The sequence below is a fragment of the Anomaloglossus baeobatrachus genome, chromosome 9, assembly GCF_048569485.1.
Source record: "Anomaloglossus baeobatrachus isolate aAnoBae1 chromosome 9, aAnoBae1.hap1, whole genome shotgun sequence".
Classification (NCBI taxonomy): Eukaryota; Metazoa; Chordata; class Amphibia; order Anura; family Aromobatidae; genus Anomaloglossus; species Anomaloglossus baeobatrachus.
The window spans coordinates 196,862,993-196,880,750 of record NC_134361.1 but is presented as its reverse complement, the minus strand read 5'-3'; the positions used below and the strand labels follow the sequence as shown (position 1 = coordinate 196,880,750).

The window sequence follows — 17,758 nt, the reverse complement described above, 5'->3', positions numbered from 1 at the left end:
GGCGCTAGAGTTCAAGTCCTCTCTGAAGAGGCAATTTGTAGATTTAATTTCCCAGAGGAGCATTTCATGGCTCATAAGCATCCTCATACTGGCATGTCATTCCACAAGTAGAAACTTTGCCCATTGGATTTCCTCAAGGAGAAATGTTCCCCTTAGACCACAGTCAGAGACCTCAAAAACTAGCAAAATCGGATTCTTGCTTTACACTGATGAGTGGCAACAGACCAAAACATGTCTGCAAATTGAGATTTGTTGTTTCTTAAGTTGTGACAAGGCTCGTTTAAAGGGTCAATATTGACTTTTACATTTGCTACTTCCAAGAAGTGGCGCTACATTTCAAGTCCTCTTCCTCTTTGAAGAGGCAATTTGCAGACTTAATTTCCCAGATGAGCATTGCATGGTTCATAAGCCTCCTTATACTGGCATGCCACTGCACAAGGAGACACCTTACCTTTTAGATGTCCACAAGGAGAAATGTTCCCCTTAAATGTTCCAGTCAAAGGCCTCACACCTAGGCTAATCAGGTCACGTGCTTTACACTGAAGAGTGGCAACATCCTGAAACATGGGTCATGTAACAAAGGCTCTTCACATCCCTATGATCAATTCCTCTTCACATCCCTATGTACACACATGGGGCCGAGGACCTGTTAAAATCACCAGAGAGAAGCCGGACAGGGTTGGAACAGGACCAGTCTCCTCTGTCCCTGTAGTCCCCGGCTATTCCTACAAACCATGCAGCATTTCGGGTAAAACCATACCTGGCTGCTTTGGCACGGGACAAAAAACAAGAGTGTTGGGTCTATTTTTGTGCAGTATATATAATATATACAGTATATTTTTCTCCATATTTGCACAGCGGTCAGGCAAGGCATACTTGCATTATTGGGGATCGAGCATGGCTTTGCCGGCGTTGCTTACTTGCTGTATCTTGGACCGACCAAATACATATAGCTATCATAGCCAACTAAGTGGGTAAAAGATGGAAATGCCAGTCTATGCCCACTAACTAGGTAGGTTCAGCACCATTGCAAGGCTATGCCTGGTCCCTGATGGGCCACACACAGTCCACCATAACTCATGAGCGGTCCTTGGTAGGTCATACTGAGGCCCTACCATACACCATGCCCAGTCCCTGATAGGTCACGTCTGATCCACGATAGCTCACGTCTGATCCACGATAGGTCACACCCAGTCCCCGATAGGCCTGTCCTGGTCCCAGATAGGTCACACTTGGTCCCCGAGAGGTCTAGCCAGGTCCCTGATAGATATCACCTGGTACCCAATAGGACACGTCTGGTTCCCAATAAGTAACGCTTGGTCACGCTTGATCCCCGATAGGTCATGCCTGGTCCCCGAGAGGTCACGCCTGGTCCTCGAGAGGTCACACCTGAAACCTCGATAGGCCAAACCTGATCCCCAATAGGCCACACTTGGTCCCTGATAGGTCATGCCTTGTTCCTAATAGGTTAACCCAATCCTGATAGGCCACACCTGGTCCCCGAGAGGTCTGGCCAGGTTCCCGATAGGCCACACCTGGATCTCGATAGGTTACGTCTGGTTCCCAATAGGTAAAGCTTGGTCTTCGATAGGTCATACCTGATCCCTGATAGGTCATACCTGATCCCCGAGAGGTCACACCTGGTCCCTGAGAGGTCACATCTCATCCCCGAGAGGTCACACCTGATCCCCAACAGGTCACTGTGATGTCACAGAAATAATAAAGAGTGGGGGGGGGGGGTCTCTTATTTGCTATAGTGCAAAGAGGAACAAAAGAAGCACAGATGCTAAGAATAGGTCTGGAAATAAAATTATATTCAAATTATATTAGATCAAATCATTCTAACAGGAAATTTACAACTGTCACCAACGGGATATGTTTGTATAGATCTAACACTGTCCAGTAGGTGGAGCTATGTATATAACTGATATTGGTCACCACTGAGCAGAGATTACGGTGTTTCACAAATATAGTGAAAATACAGCATTACACACACAGCTCTGCTGTACGCTCTTATATTACACACAGCTCTGCTGTACGCTCTTATATTACACACAGCTCTGCTGTACGCTCTTATATTACACACACAGCTCTGCTGTACACTCTTATATTACACACAGCTCTGCTGTACGCTCTTATATTACACACAGCTCTGCTGTACGCTCTTATATTACACACACAGCTCTGCTGTACGCTCTTATATTACACACAGCTCTGCTGTACACTCTTATATTACACACAGCTCTGCTGTACGCTCTTATATTACACACAGCTCTGCTGTACGCTCTTATATTACACACAGCTCTGCTGTACGCTCTTATATTATACACAGCTCTGCTGTACGCTCTTATATTACACACACAGCTCTGCTGTACGCTCTTATATTACACACAGCTCTGCTGTACTCTCTTATATTACACACAGCTCTGCTGTACGCTCTTATATTACACACACAGCTCTGCTGTACGCTCTTATATTATACACAGCTCTGCTGTACGCTCTTATATTACACACAGCTCTGCTGTACACTCTTATATTACACACACAGCTCTGCTGTACGCTCTTATATTACACACAGCTCTGCTGTACGCTCTTATATTATACACAGCTCTGCTGTACGCTCTTATATTACACACACAGCTCTGCTGTACGCTCTTATATTACACACAGCTCTGCTGTACACTCTTATATTATACACAGCTCTGCTGTACACTCTTATATTACACACACAGCTCTGCTGTACGCTCTTATATTACACACAGCTCTGCTGTACGCTCTTATATTATACACAGCTCTGCTGTACGCTCTTATATTACACACACAGCTCTGCTGTACGCTCTTATATTACACACAGCTCTGCTGTACTCTCTTATATTACACACAGCTCTGCTGTACGCTCTTATATTACACACAGCTCTGCTGTACGCTCTTATATTATACACAGCTCTGCTGTACGCTCTTATATTACACACAGCTCTGCTGTACGCTCTTATATTACACACAGCTCTGCTGTACGCTCTTATATTACACACAGCTCTGCTGTACGCTCTTATATTACACACACAGCTCTGCTGTACGCTCTTATATTACACACAGCTCTGCTGTACGCTCTTATATTATACACAGCTCTGCTGTACGCTCTTATATTATACACAGCTCTGCTGTAAGCTCTTATATTACACTCACAGCTCTGCTGTACGCTCTTATATTACACACACAGCTCTGCTGTACGCTCTTATATTACACACAGCTCTGCTGTACGCTCGTATATTATACACAGCTCTGCTGTACGCTCTTATATTACACACAGCTCTGCTGTACGCTCTTATATTACACACAGCTCTGCTGTACGCTCGTATATTATACACAGCTCTGCTGTACGCTCTTATATTATACACAGCTCTGCTGTAAGCTCTTATATTACACACACAGCTCTGCTGTACGCTCTTATATTACACACAGCTCTGCTGTACACTCTTATATTATACACAGCTCTGCTGTACGCTCTTATATTATACACAGCTCTGCTGTACGCTCTTATATTACACACACAGCTCTGCTGTACGCTCTTATATTACACACAGCTCTGCTGTACGCTCTTATATTATACACAGCTCTGCTGTACTCTCTTATATTACACACAGCTATGCTGTACTGTCTTATATTACACACAGCTCTGCTGTACGCTCTTATATTATACACAGCTCTGCTGTACGCTCTTATATTACACACAGCTCTGCTGTACGCTCTTATATTACACACAGCTCTGCTGTACGCTCTTATATTATACACAGCTCTGCTGTACGCTCTTATATTACACACAGCTCTGCTGTACGCTCTTATATTACACACAGCTCTGCTGTACGCTCTTATATTATACACAGCTCTGCTGTACGCTCCTATATTCGGAACTATGAATTTCAGGTCCCCATACTGGCAATATTTTCAGGCCCCCTTGAAACTCTGTCCAGGCTTCACTGCCCCTTTGTATATTGCCCCACACACACTACCCCTCTGCATACTATACCCCCCAGACACACTGCCCCTCTGTATAATATCCTCCTGGCATATATGTGCTCCTGGTATATATGCCACCTTCCAGGTACAGTATATATGTCTCCATCCTGGACCCTTCCTGGTATGTATGTCCTCCTCCTTTTATATATGTCCCCCCCTGGGCGCATCCTGTTACATATGTCCCCATCCTGGTTTATTTGTCTCCTTCCTAGCATATACAGTGCCTTGCGAAAGTATTCACCCCCCTTGAATTTTTCAACCTTTTCCCACATTTCAGGCTTCAAACATAAAGATAAAAATGTTAATGTTCTGGTGAAGAATCAACAACAAGTGGACACAATTGTGAAGGTGAACGAAATGTATTGCTTATTTTACTTTTGTAAAAAATAAATAACTGAAAATTGGGGCGTGCAATAATATTCATCCCCTTTACTTTAAGTGCAGCAAATGAACTCCAGAACTTCATGGTTGCCATGCCCTGATGGCGGCCCTGCTTATATTACACACAGCTCTGCTGTACACTCTTAAATCACACAGCTCTTATGTTCACAGGATTAAGTTTTATAGGACTAAAAAAAGAAATAAAAAAATTCAACTTTTTGAAAGTTTTGAAAAATATATAAATAATATAAACAATAATAAACAATAATAATAACAATTCTAAATAATAATATTAATAAAAATAATAAAATTAATATAATAATAAATAATAGCATTAACAATATTAATGATAATATTAATAAAAATAGTAATATTCATATAATAAACAATAATACAATAACAATGATAAATACTATTAATACAAATAATATTATAATAATAAACAATATTAACATTCACAATATTAATAATTATAGTAATAAAAACATATTACTATTCATATAATAAAGCAATAAAAATAACAATGATAAATAATATTCATAAAATAATAATATAATTATAAACAATAACATTAGCAATATTAATAATAATATTAATAAAAATAGTAATACTCATATAATAATAATTATAATAATAATAAAAACAACAATCATAGCAATAATAAATAATATTAATAAAATAATATTAATATAACAATAAATAATAATGATAATATTCATATCATAATAAACAATAATAACATTAACAATTTTAAAAAGTAATATTAATAAAAATAGTAACCTATAATAATAAGCAATAATAATAACAATGATAAATAATATTAAAACAAATAATATTAATATAATAATAAACACTATTAATAACATTAACAATATTAATAATAATACAAATAGTAATATTCATATAATAATAAGCAATAATAATAACAATGATAAATAATATAATAATAATTTTAATACAATAATAAACAAAAACATTAACAATATTAATAATATTAATAAAAGGAGACCCCAAGGAAGAGGGGTCTTTGCACCGGACCTCTATCCTGGCACTTGCCAAAGCACTATTGCACTTTATCTATGGGTAAGTGGCAATCATAGTGATGATTTAGATTATAACCCTTTGATATGGGATTGCTACGGGCCCATTTGCGTGGCAGAGGTCCTTGGTCTGGGAACCATCTTGTTCTCTGGGACATCTTTCCTGCACTTATGTATGTTTAATATCCACCATGATTACTGTCTCCTTGTGTATTATTATTTGTACAATAAATTATTGTTCTGATATTTACAAGGAGTTTGTACATGTCTTTTCATATTATATGGGCCTTTTAACACTCCCCTTTTCTCTCTGTTTAATTATGCGTACGTGGAGTGGCCCTCATAGATTTATTTTTATCCCATCTGATACCCTGAAATCCTATTATATAATATTAATAAAATAGTAATATTCATATAATAATAAACAACAACAATAAATAATATTAATTAATATTAATATAATAATGATAACAAAATATTATAAAAAATATCATAATATAATAATAATAATAATAATAATAATAATAATAATAATAATAAAAAACATAATGATAACATTAACAATTTTAAAAATAATATTAATAAAAATAGTATTATTAATATAATAATAAGCAATAATAATAACAATGATAAATAATATTAATAAAAAAATAATATTAATATAATAAACAATAATAACAATGATAAATAATAATATAATAATAATACAAATAATAATAATCAACAATAATAATAACATTAACAATTTGAAAAAGAATATTAATAAAAATAGTAATATTCATATAACAATAAGCAATAATAACAATGATAAATAATATTAATAAAATAATAATATTTATATAATAAACAATAATAACAATGATAAATAATATTACTAAAAATGATAATATTAATATAATATTAATATAATAATATTAATAAACAATAATACCATTAACAATTTGAAAAAGAATATTAATAAAAATAGTAATATTCATATAACAATAAGCAATAATAACAATGATAAATAATATTAATAAAATAATAATATTTATATAATAAACAATAATAACAATGATAAATAATATTATTACTAAAAATGATAATAATATAATAATATTAATAAACAATAATAATAACATTAACAATTTTAAAAAAGAATATTAATAAAAATAGTAATCATATAACAATAAGCAATAATAATAACAATGATAAATAATATTAATATAAGAATAATATTTATATAATAAACAATAATAATAATGATAAATAATATTATTACTAAAAATGATATTAATATAATAATATTAATATAAGAATAATAATAATAATAATAATAATAAAAAACAATAATAATTAACAATTTGAAAAAGAATATTAATAAAAATAGTAACATTCATATAACAATAAGCAATAATAATAATGATAAATAATATTAATAAAATAAAATTTATATAATAATAATAATAAACAATAATAATACATCATATTAATACAATAATATTAATATAATAAGAAACAATAATAGCAATATATTATTACTATTATTATTAATAATAATACTAATAATAATAATACTAATAATAATAATAATAATAATATATTTTGTAAATAATGTTTTATTCACTCTACTTTATTCAATTCAAAATTATAGCCATAAATAAATCTATTTTTCGCTCCCTGCACAAAAAAAAAAAGATCAATACGTTGTATGTGCCCCAAAGTGATACCAATAAAACCATCAGCTCGTCGCACAAAAAATGAGCCCCCACATGACAACTCCCCCCCTCCCCCCAATAAAATAAAACATAAAATAAAAAATGTTTAATGGAATTTTGTGTTTTTTCACCATTTTACTTCATTTGGATTTTTTTTCCACCCACTTCCATTACTTTGAATGGTAAAGGGAATTTCATTATTGTAAAATATCACACTTATGTGGACGGAAAATTTAAAAAAAAAAAAAAAGTTACGACTCTTGAAAGAAGGAGAGGATTTTTTTTTTATTTTTTTTTCTCTGTTCCTTAAAGGGTTAAGGTGGTGGTCCAGAAGACGCAGCCTCGGACCGGCTCCTCCCAGACACATGACTGGTCACGTGATGGTGACGTCATCCAAGGTCCTTTAGCCCAGAGTATTATGTGGAGAGAATCATGGCTCACGCCGGGCAGCAGATCCGCGGGCCTCAGGATGATCGTCCGCGCCCCCGTAACGTGTCCCGAGAAGAGGCGCTGCAGCTGGAGGGGTACCGGCACGCCTGCCACGTGATGCTGTACGCCCCCTCCCCTGCCAAGCTGTTCGACCGGGTCCCTATCCGACATGTTGTACTGGTGAGATTCGGGCGGTCCGGATTTATCCGGGTGGTGTAATGGGGGGATCTGCCGTAGGATCGGTACCGGACGATGTCTGCCGCACGCTACTTTCTATGCCGCCGTACATTATACAAATATTTAGGTTTTTTTCCTCTTTTTCTTCTAAAAACCCAAATTTTCTTTTTTTTTTAATTTAAATTTAATTTAATTTTTAATAAATTTAATTTTTTTTTTTTTATTTTTTTTTTTTTATTTTTTTTTGCAAAAAGCATTAATTTTAAATAATTCCTTATTATACTATATAATGGGCTGGAAAAAAAAATACAATAGATTAAATTGGAGGGAGGGGATAATCATTTGTATATTTTATTTGATTCATTACACAAGTATGATACCAAATCCGATTTAATTATTTTTATTTTTTAGATTTTTCTATATTTTTTTAATTAACTCTTTCAATATATTTAGAGGGATATTTCCATCTGCAAGATATATATGTAATATATGTAGTAGATAATTTATTATTTTATTATAATAGCAAATATATCCAATTAGAAATGTAGTATAGTCCTCCTGATTCTCTTTGTCTCTTACCTCATGTGCAGGGCATTGCTGGACCTTCGGTATCCATGATTATGACCACTAGCAACTAAGTAACTAATGGTGACTGTGTAGTTCTGATATAGCCATGTCTCTTACCTTAGGCTAGATTCACATTTCCGTTGTTTTGCGTCAGTCACATGCGTCTGATGCGTTGTACAACGGATGACAAAGAACAGAATTCGTTGTCAGACTCCGTTGTGTGCGGGGGGGCGGGGTGGGTGGAGCCGAGCACGGCTGTGGCGCTGAGGACGTTAGTGCCGCAGTCTGCATGGCTGGGGACAGGTGAGTGTGAGTACGTACATGCGGAGTGCGGAAGGGGGAGGAGCCGAGCGGGGAAGTGTTGGCCTCCCTGCACACGTAGCCATGGTAAATATCGGGTAACCAAGCAAAGCACTTTGCTTGGTTACCCAATATTTACCTTTGTTACCAGCGTTCACCGCTTAGCGCTGGCTCCTTGCACACGTAACCAGGGTAAATATCGGGTAACTAGGCAAAGCGCATTGCTTGGTTACCCGATTTTTACCTTGGTTACCAGCGTACACCGCTTAGCGCTGCTGGCTCCTTGCACACGTAACCAGGGTAAATATCGGGTAACTAGGCAAAGCGCATTGCTTGGTTACCCGATATTTACCTTGGTTACCAGCGTACACCGCTTAGCGCTGGCTCCTTGCACATGTAACCAGGGTATATATCGGGTAACTAGGCAAAGCGCATTGCTTGGTTACCCGATATTTACCTTGGTTACCAGCGTACACCGCTTAGCGCTGGCTTCTTGCACACGTAACCAGGGTAAATATCGGGTAACTAGGCAAAGCGCATTGCTTGGAACCTGATGTGTATCCTGGTTGCGTGTGCAGGGAGCCAGAGATAGCATGCGTATTGCGCTGCTCAAAAAAACGTTACAAGCTGCGTTCCTTCCGCCCGGCAATCAGTCGTTCCACGACTGATCAGTCAGGCGGAAAATGCAACGCAGCATCATCAGTCACAATCCGCCGCTCATACAAGTCTATGGGAACAACGGAATCCGCCAAACGGATTCCGTTGTTTACCAGAGCAGCGGATTGTGTCTGATGATACAATTTAATGGAAGTCTGAACCTAGCCTTATGTGCAGGGCATTGCAGGACTTTAGGAATCCATGATTATGACCACTGTCAACTAACTGTGACAATGTATAGTTCTCCTGATAATGCCGTGTCTCTTACCTCATGTGCAGGGCATTGCAGGACCTTAGGTACGCATGGTTACAACCACTCATATAGTGACAATTAATTTGCTTGTGGTCGTAGCTATGGATGCCAAAGGTTCAGTAATGCCCTGCACATGAGGAAAGCAACTTAGCTAATGAGTAGAACTATACTATATTTCTAATCGGAGGCAAGGGGCCGCATGTTATACAGTGTATCCTCAGTCTGGGTGATATTAACTCTTTAGGAACCAGAGACACTCGGTCGCACGTGCTCAGTAATGCTTTGTACACAGGGCACCCTTGTGATATCTGTATGGGACAACCCCTTTTAGAAACACATCACCACTCGCCCCCTAGTGATTCTTTCCATTATTTCCCCGGTATCTTCGCAGATGATGATGCGTTTTGATGGACGTCTTGGCTTCCCCGGTGGTTTTGTGGATACGCGAGACAATTCTCTGGAAGAAGGCCTCAACCGGGAGCTGCTGGAGGAACTCGGCTCCACCTTTGAAACTTTAAAAGTGACTGATAAAGATTATCGCAGTTCCCAGGCCCGAGAGCTCCCGCAGAAGGGGGTGACCCATTTCTACACCAAGGAGCTAACGCTGGAGGACATAGAGGCCATAGAGAGAGAAGGAGTGTGTGCCAAAGACCACGGCCTCGAGGTGAGAGGGTGACGTGCATGGAGACTCCAGAAGAGTGAGGATTAGAAATACACGGCTGCTTTCTTCTAGAAACAGCGCCACACCTGTATATGGTTGTGTCTGGTATTGCACCTAATGTCTATGGAAGTGAATAGAGCTGCAATACCAGACCCATCCTGTGCACCAGTGCGGCGCTGTTTATTCTAATCTTGTAAAATCGCTTTAAAATTCCTGAATGAAGGGATTCAAGTGAAATCTATAATACTGGTGTATTCCTATGTAGCAGAGGGGCATGCGGACCCCTTCACCCACCAGTGCTCGGGGGCGGTTACTACCTCTGTACCCCATATTACTGTGCTCCTGCATTAAGGTATTTTGGAATTGCAAAGACCGAATATTTGAAAATACCCATTTTAATGGAGGGTTCCTTCCCACCAACAGGTTTGTTCCTTTCTTCCTTCCTGCATGTACATTCCTAACTTCCCTCCAACATGTTCGCTTGTTTGTTTATTCCTTTCTACATGTTGCTTCTATCCTTTCCTCCAACATGTTCGTTCGTTCGTTCCTTCCTTCGTTCGTTCGTTCGTTCGTTCATTCATTCCTTCCTTCGTTTGTTCCTTCCTTTGTTCCTTCCTTCCTTCTTTCCTTCCTACTTGTTTGTTTGTTTGTTTGTTTGTTCCTTCCTTCCTACATGTTTGTTCCTTCCTTACTTCCTACATGTTTGTTCCTTCCTTCCTTCCTTCCTTCCTTCCAACATGTTCGTTCGTTCGTTCGTTCCTTCCTTCCTTCCTTCCTTTGTTTGTTCCTTTCTTCCTTCCTTCCAACATGTTCGTTCGTTTCCTTCCTTCCCGCCTCGTTCGTTCGTTCGTTCGTTCCTTCCTTCCTTCCTTCCTTCCTTCCTTCCTTCCTTCCTTCCTTCCCGCCTTGTCCCTTCCTTGTCCCTTCCTTCCTTGCTTCTTTCCTTCCCTCCCGCCTTGTCCCTTCCTTCCCTCCCGCCTTGTCCCTTCCTTCCTCCCTTCCTTCCCTCCCGCCTTGTCCCTTCCTTCCTTCCTTTCTTCCCTCCCGCCTTGTCCCTTCCCTCCCGCCTTGTCCCTTCCTTGTCCCTTCCTTCCTTCCTTGTCCCTTCCTTCCTTCCTTGTCCCTTCCTTCCTTCCTTGTCCCTTCCTTCCTTCCTTGTCCCTTCCTTCCTTCCTTGTCCCTTCCTTCCTTCCTTGTCCCTTCCTTCCTTCCTTGTCCCTTCCTTCCTTCCTTGTCCCTTCCTTCCCACCTTGTCCCTTCCTTCCTTCCTTCCTTCCCACCTTGTCCCTTCCTTCCTTCCCACCTTGTCCCTTCCTTCCTTCCTTCCTTCCTTCCCGCCTTGTCCCTTCCTTCCTTCCCGCCTTGTCCCTTCCTTCCTTCCTTCCTTCCTTCCTTCCTTCCCACCTTGTCCCTCCCTCCCTTCCTTCCTTCCTTCCTTCCCGCCTTGTCCCTTCCTTCCTTCCTTCCTTCCTTCCTTCCCGCCTTGTCCCTTCCTTCCTTCCTTCCTTCCTTCCTTCCCGCCTTGTCCCTTCCTTCCTTCCTTCCTTCCTTCCCGCCTTGTCCCTTCCTTCCTTCCTTCCTTCCTTCCTTCCTTCCTTCCCGCCTTGTCCCTCCCTTCCTTCCTTCCTTCCTTCCTTCCCTCCTGCCTTGTCCCTTCCTTCCTTCCTTCCTTCCTTCCTTCCTTGTCCCTTCCTTCCTTGCCGCCTTGTCCCTTCCTTGTCCCTTCCTTCCTTGCTTCCTTCCTTCCCTCCCGCCTTGTCCCTTCCTTGTCCCTTCCTTCCTTGCTTCTTTCCTTCCCTCCCGCCTTGTCCCTTCCTTCCTTCCCTCCCGCCTTGTCCCTTCCTTCCTTCCCTCCCGCCTTGTCCCTTCCTTCCTTCCTTCCTTCCCTCCCGCCTTGTCCCTTCCCTCCCGCCTTGTCCCTTCCTTCCTTCCTTCCTTCCTTCCTTGTCCCTTCCTTCCTTCCTTGTCCCTTCCTTCCCACCTTGTCCCTTCCCTCCTCCTTCCTTCCCACCTTGTCCCTTCCTTCCTTCCTTCCTTCCCACCTTGTCTGTCCCTCCCTTCCTTCCTTCCTTCCTTCCTTCCTTCCTTCCTTCCTTCCTTCCTTCCCGCCTTGTCCCTTCCTTCCTTCCGCCTTGTCCCTTCCTTCCTTCCTTCCTTCCCACCTTGTCCCTCCCTCCCTCCCTTCCTTCCTTCCTTCCTTCCTTCCCGCCTTGTCCCTTCCTTCCTTCCTTCCTTCCTTCCCGCCTTGTCCCTTCCTTCCTTCCTTCCTTCCTTCCCGCCTTGTCCCTTCCTTCCTTCCTTCCTTCCTTCCCGCCTTGTCCCTTCCTTCCTTCCTTCCTTCCTTCCTTCCCGCCTTGTCCCTCCCTTCCTTCCTTCCTTCCTTCCTTCCTTCCCGCCTTGTCCCTCCCTTCCTTCCTTCCTTCCTTCACTTCCTTCCTTCCCGCCTTGTCCCTTCCTTCCTTCCCGCCTTGTCCCTCCCTTCCTTCCTTCCTTCCTTCCTTCCTTCCTTCCTTCCTTCCTTCCCTCCCGCCTTGTCCCTTTCTTCCTTCCCTCCCTCCCGCCTTGTCCCTTCCTTCCCTCCCCGCCTTGTCCTTCCTTCCTCCTTCCTTCCTTCCTTCCTTCCTTCCTTCCTTCCTCCTTCCTTCCTTTCCTTCCTTCCTTCCTTCCTTCTTCCTTCCCGCCTTGTCCCTTCCTTCCTTCCTTCCTTCCTCCTTCCCTCCCTCCCTCCCTCCCGGTTCCTTCCTTCCCTCCCTCCCTCCCGGTTCCTTCCTTCCCTCCCTCCCTCCCGGTTCCTTCCTTCCTTCCTTCCTCCCCTCCCGGTTCCTTCCTTCCTTCCCTCCTCCCGGTTCCTTCCTTCCTTCCTTCCCTCCCGGTTCCTTCCTTCCCTCCCTCCCGCCTTGTTCCTTCCTTCCTTCCCTCCCTCCCGCCTTGTTCCTTCCTTCCTTCCCTCCCTCCCGCCTTGTTCCTTCCTTCCTTCCCTCCCTCCCGCCTTGTCCCTTCCTTCCTTCCCTCCCTCCCACCTTGTCCCTTCCTTCCTTCCCTCCCTCCCGCCTTGTCCCTTCCTTCCTTCCTTCCCTCCCGCCTTGTCCCTTCCTTCCTTCCTTCCTTCCTTCCTTCCTTCCTTGTCCCTTCCTTCCTTCCTTGTCCCTTCCTTCCTTGTCCCTTCCTTCCTTGTCCCTTCCTTCCTTCCTTCCTTGTCCCTTCCTTCCTTCCTTCCTTCTCCTTGTCCCTTCCTTCCTTCTTGTCCTTCCTTCCTTCCTTGTCCCTTCCTTCCTTCCTTGTCCCTTCTTCTTCCTTGTCCCTTCCTTCCTTCCTTCCTTGTCCCTTCCTTCCTTCCTTCCTTGTCCCTTCCTTCCTTCCTTGTCCCTTCCTTCCCACCTTGTCCCTTCCTTCCTTCCTTCCCACCTTCCTTCCTTCCTTTTCCTTCCTTCCTTCCCACCTTCCTTCCTTCCCGCCTTGTCCCTTCCTTCCTTCCCGCCTTGTCCCTTCCTTCCTTCCTTCCTTCCTTCCCGCCTTGTCCCTTCCTTCCTTCCTTCCTTCCTTCCTTCCCACCTTGTCCCTTCCTTCCTTCCTTCCTTCCTTCCTTCCTTCCTTCCCACCTTGTCCCTTCCTTCCTTCCTTCCTTCCTTCCTTCCTTCCTTCCTTCCCACCTTGTCCCTTCCTTCCTTCCTTCCCGCCTTGTCCCTCCCTTCCTTCCTTCCTTCCTTCCTTCCTTCCTTCCTTCCCTCCCGCCTTGTCCCTTCCTTCCTTCCTTCCTTCCTTCCCTCCTGCCTTGTCCCTTCCTTCCTTCCTTCCTTCCCTCCCGCCTTGTCCCTTCCCTCCTTCCCTCCCGCCTTGTCCCTTCCTTCCTTCCCTCCCGCCTTGTCCCTTCCTTCCTTCCTTCCCGCCTTGTCCCTCCCTTCCTTCCTTCCTTCCTTCCTTCCTTCCTTCCTTCCCGCCTTGTCCCTCCCTTCCTTCCTTCCTTCCTTCCTTCCTTCCCTCCCGCCTTGTCCCTTCCTTCCTTCCTTCCTTCCTTCCCTCCCGCCTTGTCCCTTCCTTCCTTCCTTCCTTCCTTCCTTCCTTCCTTCCTTCCCTCCCGCCTTGTCCCTTCCTTCCTTCCTTCCTTCCTTCCTTCCTTCCTTCCTTCCTTCCCTCCTGCCTTGTCCCTTCCTTCCTTCCTTCCTTCCTTCCTTCCTTCCTTCCCTCCCGCCTTGTCCCTTCCGTCCCTCCTTCCCTCCTTCCCTCCTTCCCTCCTTCCCTCCCGGTTCCTTCCTTCCCTCCCTCCCTCCCGGTTCGTTCCTTCCTTCCCTCCCTCCCGGTTCGTTCCTTCCTTCCTTCCCTCCCTCCCGGTTCGTTCCTTCCTTCCTTCCCTCCCTCCCGGTTCGTTCCTTCCTTCCTTCCCTCCCTCCCGGTTCGTTCCTTCCTTCCCTCCCTCCCGGTTCGTTCCTTCCTTCCTTCCCTCCCTCCCGCCTTGTTCCTTCCTTCCCTCCCTCCCTCCCGCCTTGTTCCTTCCTTCCCTCCCTCCCTCCCGCCTTGTTCCTTCCTTCCCTCCCTCCCTCCCGCCTTGTTCGTTCCTTCCTTCCTTCCTTCCTTCCCTCCCTCCCGCCTTGTTCCTTCCTTCCTTCCTTCCTTCCCTCCCGCCTTGTTCCTTCCTTCCTTCCTTCCTTCCCTCCCGCCTTGTTCCTTCCTTCCTTCCTTCCTTCCTTCCTTCCCTCCCGCCTTGTTCCTTCCTTCCTTCCTTCCCTCCCGCCTTGTTCCTTCCTTCCTTCCTTCCTTCCTTCCCTCCCGCCTTGTTCCTTCCTTCCTTCCTTCCTTCCTTCCCTCCCGCCTTGTTCCTTCCTTCCTTCCTTCCCTCCCTCCCGCCTTGTTCCTTCCTTCCTTCCTTCCCTCCCTCCCGCCTTGTCCCTCCCTTCCTTCCCGCCTTGTCCCTTCCTTCCTTCCTTCCTTCCTTCCCGCCTTGTCCCTTCCTTCCTTCCTTCCCGCCTTGTCCCTTCCTTCCTTCCTTCCCGCCTTGTCCCTTCCTTCCTTCCCTCCTGCCTTGTCCCTTCCTTCCTTCCTTCCTTCCTTCCTTCCTTCCCTCCTGCCTTGTCCCTTCCTTCCCTCCTGCCTTGTCCCTTTCTTTCTTCCTTCCCTCCCTCCCGCCTTGTCCCTTTCTTTCTTTCTTCCTTCCCTCCCTCCCGCCTTGTCCCTTTCTTCCTTCCCTCCCTCCCGCCTTGTCCCTTTCTTCCTTCCCTCCCTCCCGCCTTGTCCCTTCCTTCCTTCCTTCCTTCCTTCCTTCCTTCCTTCCTTCCTTCCTTCCCCGCTCTTCTGATCAGGGCTTCTCTTTAACTTACACACTTTGCTGTATTAAGATTGAGCATGTTGGATTTCAACATGCTCAATCTTACCATTCTCACACAAAATAAGTATCTTCTGAACTTGAGCCAAGTGCGCATTTGATAGAGGTGTTAGCGGAGGACCACCTGCCAGGCTAATGACAGTTATGTAAGGTGTAACCCCCCCCCACATATATCCAGCCTTCCATTCCACATTGATCACCACGCTGAATCCTATCCTTCCCCTCTGATCCTGTGTAATATTTTTGTTTCCCTATTCCCACAGGTGATGGGTTTGATCCGTGTCCCCCTGTACACTTTACGGGATGGATTTGGGGGTCTTCCAGCCTTTCTGTCCAACAACTTTATTGGAAATTCAAAGAGCCAGCTTCTGTATGGGCTGCGGAGCCTGCGGCTGCTGCGGGAGGACCAGATACAAGACGCCATGTGGACCAGTCACAACTCTTAGTGATGGTCTCGTTACGTCACCGTGTGTCCTATAAAGTCCTAAAAGATGTCACTGAGTGTGTGTACAGCATCAGGTGCGGCGAGAAGCCAAAGCAGATTATTAGTTGCCCGGAAATTCTTAAAAATAATGTATATTTCAGTTCTGATTGTCACGGGGTCAAAAGTAGAAAAAAAAATATATATATTTTTTAAAAAAAATTTTTTGTATTTCCCCCTCCCCCCCACAAATTTGACCAAAGGAGGTACACAAGAGGATCCTGGTTCAATGGCCAAGTTGGTAGCCCATGACCACCGGACCAGACCTTTCCGAGCCTCCACCTACCTGACCACCTCTTCTGATTAGGAGGCTCCCCAACATCATGCGTGGACCCTATAATCAGGGGAGGTGCCGTGGTTCGATGGCCATGGACTACTAACATGGCCAGCGAATCTTTCAAAGCTCCTTGTCTACTATTGTAAGTCAACCTCATTGGCATTGAATGGAGCTGAGCTGCAATATCAGACCCAGCCATCAGACTAGAGTGGCGTTTTTTCTTGTTAAAAATCCTTTTTTTTTTTTTTTATTTTTTCTTTAATATTTTTATATATTTTCTTTTCAGTTGTGTTTTAGTGTCGTTTCAATGTGGAATCGGTTCCTCCTGGGCTCTTCAATGGGTTGTCCGAAAGGGGTTAAAAAAAACAAACAAACTAAAAACTTACCGACTAGAAATCCACTTTTAATTATGAACCCCTCCCTCCCTCAAATTGTGTCCTTTTTTTTTTTTTTTTTTTTATAATGCCTGTAGCTATGTCATAACATGGGTCCACTATAAACCCTGGCACTGACAGAGGTGACTTAAGTGACTGGCTGGGGTCTCTGCTCTTGGTTAACCCTTTTATGGACGACTTCTAAAAGCCCCCACTTGACAAGCCTCTTATTAAAAAGCATTGGAAATGCTGATAACTTTTATTTTGGAGTTCGCACCCTCCTCGTGTAGTCGATATAAGATGATGTCTTTTGTGCGTTTTGCTTTAAATAAAATTTCTGTAAAAATTTAAGAATTTTTTTTTTCTCCTCCCCCAAGACCCCCCCCCCCCCAATGAGATTTAATTAATTTTTGTTTATTTGTATAAGGTGACAGATATCCAGACCTACTAAATCCCCTCTGTCCCCGCCTCCAGCATTCAATAACAACCATTTCTAAAAGCAAATGTGTTAACATGAAGTCGGCACATTCAACATTAATAAATAAAAACGAACTCACTGATGGATTCTTAGTTAACTCATTCTGTATCTGCAGTAGAAAGTACACTTGCATCATTTTGCTTTTTATTTTTCCGGCACATTCAACATTGATGTTAAATCGTGAATAAAAACAAATTCACTGATGGATTCTTAGTTTACTCATTCTGCGATGGCAATAAAGTACTTTTGCATCATTTTGCTTTTGTTGTTCAGTACGTTCAACATTGATATTGTCTGGGGTCATAAATAAAAACGAGCTCACTGATGGATTCTTAGTTAACTCATTCTGTAACAGCAATAGAAAGTACACTTGCATCATTTTGCTTTTGTTTTCTGGCACATTCACCATTGATATGGTGTTTGGTCATAAATAAGAATGAGCTCACTGATGGATTCTTAGTTAACTCATTCTCCTTCAGCTTGAGAAAGTACTTTTGCATCATCTTCCTTTTGTTTCCGGCACATTCAACATTGATGTGGTGATAAATAGAAAACAAGCTCGCTGATGGATTCTTAGTTAACTCATTCTGCATCTGAAAAAGGAAGTACACTTGCATCATTTTGTTTTCAGGCACATTCAACATTGATGTGG

The 17,758-nt window shown here is 42.9% G+C and overlaps 1 protein-coding gene across 1 annotated transcript; it reads left to right on the top strand.

Moving 5' to 3' along the window:
• Positions 1-7,521: 7,521 nt before the first annotated feature.
• On the top strand, positions 7,522-17,360 carry LOC142251409 (U8 snoRNA-decapping enzyme-like). Its single transcript, XM_075324183.1, has 3 exons — positions 7,522-7,744; positions 9,910-10,182; positions 15,760-17,360. Exons 1-3 carry the CDS (start codon positions 7,568-7,570, stop codon positions 15,940-15,942), a joined length of 633 nt encoding a protein of 210 aa, XP_075180298.1. The 5' UTR covers positions 7,522-7,567; the 3' UTR covers positions 15,943-17,360.
• The last annotated feature ends 398 nt before the right edge of the window (positions 17,361-17,758 follow it).

What these genes read in the sequence shown, in the direction of transcription:
- LOC142251409 (XM_075324183.1), top strand. Translation starts at nt 7,568, where the DNA reads ATGGCTCACGCCGGGCAGCAGATCCGCGGGCCTCAGGATGATCGTCCG. An exon ending in CTATCCGACATGTTGTACTG is followed by an intron (nt 7,745 to 9,909) that starts GTGAGATTCGGG and finishes GTATCTTCGCAG; the next exon opens with ATGATGATGCGTTTTGATGG. An exon ending in CCAAAGACCACGGCCTCGAG is followed by an intron (nt 10,183 to 15,759) that starts GTGAGAGGGTGA and finishes CTATTCCCACAG; the next exon opens with GTGATGGGTTTGATCCGTGT.